Source organism: Ovis aries, chromosome X (genome assembly GCF_016772045.2).
Source record: "Ovis aries strain OAR_USU_Benz2616 breed Rambouillet chromosome X, ARS-UI_Ramb_v3.0, whole genome shotgun sequence".
Classification (NCBI taxonomy): Eukaryota; Metazoa; Chordata; class Mammalia; order Artiodactyla; family Bovidae; genus Ovis; species Ovis aries.
Genome location: NC_056080.1, coordinates 81,246,821 through 81,256,087, shown reverse-complemented (window position 1 = coordinate 81,256,087; position 9,267 = coordinate 81,246,821). Strand labels below are relative to the sequence as shown.

Genomic DNA, 9,267 nt, shown 5'->3' with positions numbered 1-9,267 from the left:
CTCCGAGGCCCGAGGCCCGGAGACCAGCCCTTCTGACGCGGCCGATCGGGGTGGGAGGGGAGGACGGGGGGCGAGATTGGCGGCGGGGGGACCCGCTCCGGCCCGCCGGGCTGGGCTGCCCGGAGCCGGGGGGTGGCGCCTGCCCCCCACCCCGGGCCGAGGGTCGCGGGGCCGCCGGGGGGGTGGCGGCGCTGGGCCGGCGATCGGGCGGGAGGCGCTGGGCCCGCCCCGCCGGCAACCCCACCGACTTCCTCCGCCGCGGGCGCTGGCCGAGCCAGAGGGAAGGCAGGCACCATGAGCACGGGAGACACCGTCTGCACGGGTTGGCTGGTCAAGTCGCCCCCTGAGAGGAAGCTGCAGCGCTATGTGAGTAGGGGGAGTCGCCCCGCGCCCTCGGGGGGTCCCGGGGCCCTTCCGCGCGCGGGGGATCCCCGGGATCCTCCCCACCCGCGACGCTCCGGCGGCGGGCGAGGCAGGCGGCCGGCAAAGCGAGATCGTACGTCGAGGAGCCGAGCGCCGACCCCGGTCTCGGAGCGGGACCTCCCGAAGGAGCGTCCCGGTCCCCGGGGCCGTGGCGGCGATGGGCCGCGAGCCCCATCCTTCCGCGTAACTGTCATCGGACACCGCCGCCCTTGCGGTCTTCCCCAGGCTGTTCCTTCTTCGTTCTTTCTTTCTTCGGACGCCCCTCTTTGCTGGTACTTATGGGCACCGCGGGTTTTCGGTAGGAGGAGACACGGGGCGCTCAGGAGACCTCCCCTTCCTACGCATCCCATCACCATCTTAAATGGACGACCCCGGCTCGAAATTTCTTCTCTCCAGCCGCGTCAGCAGGACAAGGTCTTTGCAACGTACACTTGCTCAGACCCCTTTCTCCGCTGAGCCAGGAGCAGACTCGTGTCCGTCTCTTAGAGGCATTTTCTCATTACAGCCATAGATAGATTTTTTTCCCCCCTGATTTACCACCAGTGTTTACCTTCATCATTCTTTTGGGGTCCACCAGTCCCTAAACACGAGGTCCAATATTTCTCGAGCTCTGAAGCACTCAACAGCTTTGCTAAGGGTGCAGCTGCTTGGAAAACTCACTGACGTTCAAAGGTGGGGGGGGGGTGTGGTGGTGACGGTCTGCGACAGAGCCGGCCTTGCAAAACCAGCTCGAGGCAGGTTTACTCTCTGCCCTTCGACATTCGAGCGAGTGTCCGACGCTGCAGGAAGCTGGCGAACCTGCAGACCAAAGTTCGTGGAAGGTTGTTGGCTAGGACTGGTGTATATCTTGTCCTGACGAGACTGGCTTAGGAAAGTTGATTAGCCGCTCATCCACCTGGGGAAAGCCATGAGTGTCTACACCTGTTATCACACGTGTTTCCTTCTTGGGAGGTCCGATGGAGGTGTGGCAGGTGTGGACTTTGCACCGGTTAGTGTGTGAGTCGTGTGATCGGGTGGTGATGGAGGAGACTTAGGACGCGAGACTGCCTCAGTGGCATCCTCCCAACACTTCAAGACCAGAAAGGGTAATTTTTTCTAATGAGGGACATAGTCGTTTAGACAGGCTTTGATGCTTTTTGGTTGAAAGCCATCTCGGGAACACACGCCGAAGTCAAGTTTCTCTCTCTAAGCTCTGCAGGAATCTCCTGTGGCCACTAGGTGGCGATCATGCGTCAGGGCCGCGAGGCAACGCGACGCTATCACTCAGCCACTGTTGGTTCAGATCTTATAGGGGGTATTCATTCCTTCTTTCTTTTTAATTGAGCACCAACTCTGAACTAGGCCCTGTGTCATCGAGAAAAAATAACTTGCTCCCTGTCCTCCGGAAGTCCACACCGTAACATTTGTAACACAGCGACATAACAAAGCAGGCTACTAGCACAAACAAGGCAATAATTCAGTTCTTACATGGCCAGAGCAAGTAGTACTCTGTTCATGTTTCTTAAATGACTAACAGAAGCTGAGTCTGTTTTTAGGTAAGTCTTTCAGTGCAAGCTAAGCTGGTGTTTCATCCTCTTGAATCCATGAGCCAAGTTAGTTTTGTGACTGCTCTTTTAAATTTAAAATTTAACTGTAGTTGATTTACAGTATTGTGTTACTTCCAGCTATACAGCTATAGAGTTTTTCCATGATAGGTTATTGCAAGATATGGAATATAGTTCCCGATGCTACACAGCAGGACCTTGCTGTTTATCTCTTTTATTCATATTAGTGTGTGTCTAATTCCCAACTCTTAATTTATCCCCCACTTTCCCCTTTGGTAACCATGTTTCTTTTCTGTGTCTGTGAATAGATATTATGTCTACATGTTTCAAAATTTTAAAATATATTTAAGACATACATGGAGAAATCTCAGTCTCCCCTCTGTCATCATCCATCTTAATTGCCCTTAGGCCTCAACCATTTTTTTTCTTAGTTTGTACCTTCACCTGTCCAATATTTCTTTACATAAATACAAAGACATACGTACATAGCTCCTTATTTTCCCCTTTCTTTCACAAAGGTAGCTTAGTCTATATTCCATTCTACATTGTCTATTGATTTAAGAAGACAAATAGATGGCTAACAGGCACATGAAAATAGGCTCAACCACTGATTGTCAGGGAAATACAAACCAAAAGCACAGGTGAGCTAGCCCCTCACACCTATCAGAATGGCTGTTAGAAAGACAAGAGTTAACAAATGCTGGCAAAGATGTTGGAGAAAAGGGAACCCTCCTACACTGTTGGTGGGACTGTAAACCGGCACACAATGAAAAACAGTACGGAGGTTCCTCAAAAAATAAAAACAGAGCTACCATATGATCTACCAAATCCATTTCTGGGTATTTATCCAAAGGAAACAAAATCACTGATCCACAAAGGTATCTGCACCGCCATATCCACTGAGGCATTATTTCTAATAGGTAAGGTAAGCCACCTAAGTACCCATCAGCATATGAATAAAGATGTGTTGGTTGCTCAGTCGTGTCCAACTCTGCAACCCCATGGACTGTAGCCAGCCAGGCTCCTCTGTCCGTGGGATTCTCCAGGCAAGAACACTGGAGTGGATTGCCATTTCCTTCTCCAGGGAGATAAAGACCCTTCTTTACCTACACATATATATACAGTGGGATATTATTCAGCCATCCAAAATAAGGACATCTTGCCACTGGCAACAACATGGATGGAACTTGAGGGCATTATACGAAGTGAATTAAGTCTGACAGAGAAAGGCAAATACCAGGTGATCTCAATTTTATGTAAACTCTTCAAAATTGAACTCAGAGATACAGAGAACAGCCTGGTGGTTGCCAGAGGCAGGGGAAGGGGGGTGGGTGGGTGACATGGGTGAAGCTACTCCAAAGGTACAGACTTGCAGTTATAAAATAAATAGTTCTGAGTATATTAATATACAGCATGGCGACTGTAGCTAGTAATACTGAAATGTGGATTTGAAAGTTGGTAAGAGAGTCGATCTTGAAAATTCTCAAAAAAAAATGTCACTCTAGGATTCTGTCCATGTCAGTGACCAGAGATCTTCATTATTTTTGACAGCTGTATACCATCTTGATGTGTGGCCATACCACGTTTATTCAGCCACTTCCCTATTTTGGACCCCTGAGTTGTTTCCCCTCTTGATGTGTACAACCATGGCCACAACTAATAGCATTGCCCAGGTGATGCTTTCCTTTTTATGCAGGTACACCTGGATGATTACCAGAGCTGGGATTGCTGGGCCTGTGAATCTAGAATCCATAGATATTAACGAATGTTCCATTTTGCATTCCTTCCAGCAGTGTCAATACTGCTTGGCCAACAGCACGTGATGTTAAACTTGGACATTTTTTGCCATACAATAGGTGAGAAATGGTGTTTCATTGTCATTTGAATTGGCAGTTCTTTTACATGGAGGGAAGTTGAACATGTCTTGACATGTGTGTGCCTTCTCCCTGTTGGTCTTTTTAGCTGCAATTTTTGGGAGATGATTAGTCCTTTGGGAGAAGAGATGTGTATACGTTTCCCTTGTTTGTCACTTGTATTTTGACTCTGCTTCTGGTGCTTGTATGGTTTTGTTTTTGTTTGTATTTTGTTGAATTTGATCATTTTTCCCCTGAGTGTTTGGGTTTATTGAGGCATTGGGGTCTATGGGGGAGATGCAGGTACTTGCAGGCCGGGTCAGGCATCAGCCTGGGGGGATGATGATGCTGGCAGGTGGCCAGGGGTGGGATCTGCACCACCTAGATTGACTTGAAAGTGTGACTCTCAGCTCCCTCCTGCCAAAGCCCGGGGCTCCAACTTGCTTGCCCAGCAGGGGTGATTGCCCCTGTACTGGGCATGGCCTTGTGCTGGGGCAGTGAGTTCGTAAATTTCTCCTCCTTCAGGCAAGGCCCGCAGCCCTTCTTCCCCAGGAATGTCATCAGCTCAGTGTTTGGGACACTGCGGTGCTGGGTCTGAGCTGCTGAGCAGAAGCAAACAGGAGCCCTGGTTTGTGTTTTATTTTTTATATTTCGATTCAGGATCCTTTTGGAGTTTACCTTGGTGCAGATGTAAAGAACGGATCTGATGTTATTGTTTTCCAAGTTGCTGTACAATTTTGCCAACACATAATTATTTAAAAAATTGGTCTGTATCCCTACTGGTGCCCTTCCTTATCATAGATGAAATTCCTATATTTCATTCTGGTTCAATTTCTGAATTTTCTGTTATCTTCTATTGTATCTCTGTCAACTCATGTGCCATTATTATGCTCTTTTCATTAGAGAGGTTTTACGATTGACTTGAATACTGATATGGCTGCTGCTGCTTAGTCATATCTGACTCTTTGTGACCCCTTGGATTGCAGCCTGCCAGGCTTCTCTGTCCATGGGACTCTAAGCAAGAGGACTAGAGTGAGTTGCCTTGCCCTCCTCCAGGCAGACCCAGGGATAGAACCCGGGTCTCCTGCATTGCAGGCAGATTCTTTACTGCTGAGCCACCAGAAAAGCCTCCACTGATATGACTTTATTGTTGGTGGTTTTTTGTTGTTGTTGTTGTTGGAATTTTTAGAGTTTAGTTTGGCTAGTTTTGATTTTATTTTGCCACATGAACTTGAGAATTGGCTTGCTTACTTTCAAAAGAAAATCTGTTATTATTGGAAAGGAGGGTTATTTTAGATTTTTAAATTAACTTAGAGAGAACTGATATTATGGTGTTGAGCCTTTCTATCCAAGAACAAAATATGTCTTTCCAGTTGTTCAAGTCAGCTTTTATGTCTTAGAAGAGTATTTCCAGGTTTTTCTCACATAGGTCTTTGCACACTTCTTGTTAGTCTTATGTCTATTTGGGGTTTCTGTGTGTGTGTGTGTGTGTGTGTGTGTGTGTGTTGTTTTTTTCACTTTTGTTGTTACTGTAGACGGGGCTTTCTCCATTATGTCTACTAACTGTTGTTTGTATCTGTAGGGCTATTAGATTCTATCTTCACCTCCATTCCTTAGAAAACACAACTTGAGCCAAAGCTTATTTGCCAAGGCTCTGTTGGGGTTGTAATCTCAGTGTGGTGAGAGTGATGGAAAAAGGAAAGGAAGTAAATAAAATGCAAAATAGTGTGTTACTGAATTGGTTGCAGTTTCATAAGAAAACACACCCACTAGTTGGGTCAGTTGGATGGACTTGGACAGGCTCTATAGAATCAGTTTGTCTTTGAGATGGTCTTTTGCAACGAAGAAGGGAGATAAATGTATCTCCCAGTTTGGTTATGGTGCCTGTCTCTCAGTGTCTTTCTGGGCAACCACTAGGAAAGTGAATGTTTTGTGGCCCGGTGTCTAATCTGAATCCGGAGTGGTGGAAGGCTCTGGACTATTTGAGGGTTCATTGGATCAGACCTGGGCATGGTGGGGAAGGACTCTCAGCACAGGCCACAGCTCTGCACAAAGCGAGTAGCCAGGCCTGGAAGGCAGGTGGGGCCAGGTTCAGCTGGAAATGCACAAAATTTGGTCCATTATAATTTCAACATATTAATATTCTATCCTCTTACCTTTGATTTATCTTATTTTTTGTAGTAGTTTTTCAGTTGATTTTTCTTTGAGGATGTCCTATGTAGACAGTCATGTCATCCAAAATAGAATTTTACCACTTCTGTTTTCAATTCTTATGTATCTCATTTTTTTCCATTTTGTCCAAATGTGTTGGGTAACACCCCAATGTGAAAAAGTAGTATTGACAATGGGCAAGCCTATTTTGATCTACAGTGCAGCCAAAAAAATAAAATAAGCAAGTCAAGATCAGTGTTTTTCTATTAAGAAAGATACTGGAACTTTATACCAATTGAACAACAAATCCTCATTTCCTTTTACCCCTGTTCCCTGGGAGCCACCATCATACTCTCTGCATCTAAGACTTTGACTATTTTAGGGACCTTTTCTTAAAAGTGGAATCATGCAGTATTTGTTCTTCTGTGCTTGACTTATCTCACTTAGCATAATGTCCTCCAGGTTTATCCATGTTGTCATAGATGGCAAGATTCCCTACTTTTTAAAGGCTGAGTAATATTCCATTTTATGGAAATAACACATTTTCTTTAGCCATGCATCCATCAGTGAATATACTTAGATTGTTTCTGTGCCTTGGCTATTGTAAACAATGTTCTGATGAACATGTAAGCATAGATATCTCTTTGAGATCCTGATTTGAATTCTTTTGAACATATATCCAGAAGTGGGATTGCTGGCCCCTCTTGGTATAAAGTGTTAGCTGTGTCTGACTCTTTATGACCCCACATACTGTAGCCTGCCAGGCTCCTCTGTCCATGGAATTCTCCAGGCAAAAATACTGGAGTGGGTTGCCATGCCCTTCTCCAGGGGATCTTTCTGACCCAGGGATCAAGCCCAGGTCTCCTGCACTGCAGGCAGATTCTTTACCATCTGAATCACCAGAGTATAAAGTCTCAATTATACAAGATAAGTTGTTTCTAAAGATCGACTGTTACGGTCAAGCATAATGGTTATAGCCAACAATACTGTATTATGCACTTAAAAGTTGTGAGAAGGTTAGGTCTCATGTACGTGTTCTTAGTGCACACACATTCACACACACACACAAAGGCACACAGGGAAACTTTGGGAGGTAATGGATCAGTTACCTTGTGGTGATGGTTTCACGGGTGTCTTCATATGCCAAACTCATCAAATTGTACATGTTAGTTATGTACAGTTCTTTGTGTGTCAGTTATACTTCAATAAAGCTGTTTGTTAAAAAAAGGAATATATTGACTTTGGGGCTAGGAGAATATATTTTCTTCATGTTAGTGAAATATTCCACAATTCCTGTATTAATCAGTTTTTTCTTTCATCAAAAGTCATTTTTAGATTTTATTAAGAAGTTTTTCAGTTTTTCTAGTGATGGTCACATGACTTTTTCATTAAATCTGGCAAAGCAATGAATTCTATTAATAGATCATCTAATATTAAACCACTTTTACATTTCTGGAAAAAGTACCAGCTGGACAAGGTATAATTTTATTGTGTTGTTGGATTATTCATACTAATATTGGTTTGGCCGGAAACCCTGAGCAAACTTTTTGGCCAACCAAATATTTTATATTGTATATTTGTACCAATATTCATGAGAGAGACACTGGTCTTTGGCTTTAAATTTGGCTTTATTTATTTCTGTACAGTCTTTAGCAGATTTTGGCATAAATGTTATACTTGGCTCATACAAAAATTTGGAAGTTTGCCATATTCTAGAATATTTTAAGTAGAGTTGGAATTAACAGCCCTTTACAATTTTGGCAGAATCCCCCTCTAAGCTATATCTGGTGCTTTTTTGGTGTGTTTAGATCTTTGTCAACTCTGTTTCTTTTATGGAAATTGATTTGTTTAGTCTATCTTTCCCTGAGTCAGTTATGTAAATTATACTCTTCCTGGAAAAGTATCTGTTTCATTCTGGCCGTCAAATTCATCACATATAATTTTATAAAATATTCTTATGATTTTTACAATTTGTTTTTCCTCTTCCCAGAGGTATTGCTTTCTTGTCATTGTGAGTTTGGGCTCTGTTCCTTTTTCCCCTGTTGGTTAGGTTACTTGATGTGTTCTGTCTTACTGAGTTTTGTTTTGGCACTGAATCAGTGTCTTGCTTACTATTAGTTCTACTTTTTAATTTTTATAGCTCTGTAATTTCTCCTTTTCTATTTATTATTCCTTCATTCAATTTCAGTGCATTTTAGAAATGAGGAAACTTGGACAGACCACATACTCCTTGTAGATGTGGTACCAGTCAAGGTTTTACTTTGCAAGCACCAGAAGCTGATCCTGACTGATTTCAGCAGAAAAAGAGCTTATCAGAATGATATTGGGTCTCTGACAGACATGCTGAGAGGGCTGGAGAACCAGTTTTGAGGTTAAACAGCCAGGAAAAAACACCCCAAACCACAACTCAGAGCTTGTTCTAGTGAGAAACCCGCTGTCACTACTGCCTACCTGCTCCTTCCCTCTCGTGTCAAAGAGAGCGAGTGTCTGATAGGCTGAGTGAGGCCACTGAGCTGGAGTTCACCACTACCAGCAAACCCTACAGAAAATAGTAGGGAGGAGAAAGGAGAAAGACCATGCCTTAGCTGGGCTTTAATGGTGGCTCAGACGGTAAAATGTCTGCCTGCAATGTGGGAGACCTGGGTTGGATCCCTGGGTTGGGAAGATCCCCTGGAGAAGGAAATGGGCACCCACTCCAGTACTCTTGCCTAGAAAATTCCATGGATGGAGGAGCCTGGTGGGCTACAGTCCATGGGGTCACTAAGAGTTGGACATGACTGAGTGACTTCACTTTCTTTCTTTAGCTGATAAAATTGCTTCTGCCTGGTGAGGTGACTGGAACCTTCTTTCTTGAGGACTCGACTCCTTAGTGGCCCTTCCAGTGGCACTGGGGAGATCAGAGTGCTTAGAAGCAGCTCAATGCCGTCAAGTGTCCCATTCCAATGCTCTGTGTCCAGTCTCTCCTAAATGTGGTCGTGGTTTCACATAGAAGACCTGGTGGAATCACTGGACACCTTGCAACATTAGACTCAGGTTGGTTCTGGAGGATCTCAACCCACGCATGTAAGCTAGAAGAGAGTCGAGTTTCCCAGACCTGCTTCGCCCAACAATTTAAGTCTTGGAGTTGGTCAGCCTTTTGCACATTGAGAAGCAGACACCTCATTGAAGTACTGGGCACATTGGGATCAGGGAACTATTACTCGATGAGGATTTAATTAGAGGGCTCGCAGACTGTGTTGGGGTCTGCAGCAGCGATCTTGAGGTTGAACTGGCAGGGGAGACCAGCTGGAAGGGAA

At 44.8% G+C, this 9,267-nt stretch overlaps 1 protein-coding gene across 7 annotated transcripts in view; it reads left to right on the top strand.

The window, feature by feature from the left end:
- Window positions 1–276: 276 nt before the first annotated feature.
- GAB3 (GRB2 associated binding protein 3) overlaps window positions 277–9,267 on the top strand; it is a 95,316-nt gene continuing 86,325 nt past the window's right edge. For all 7 annotated transcript variants that reach the window (XM_042241607.1, XM_042241606.1, XM_060407837.1 and 4 more), the window contains exon 1: window positions 277–366. In XM_042241607.1, the coding sequence (XP_042097541.1) occupies window positions 295–366 (72 nt within the window). In that variant the 5' untranslated portion in view covers window positions 277–294. The remainder of the gene's footprint in view (window positions 367–9,267) is intronic.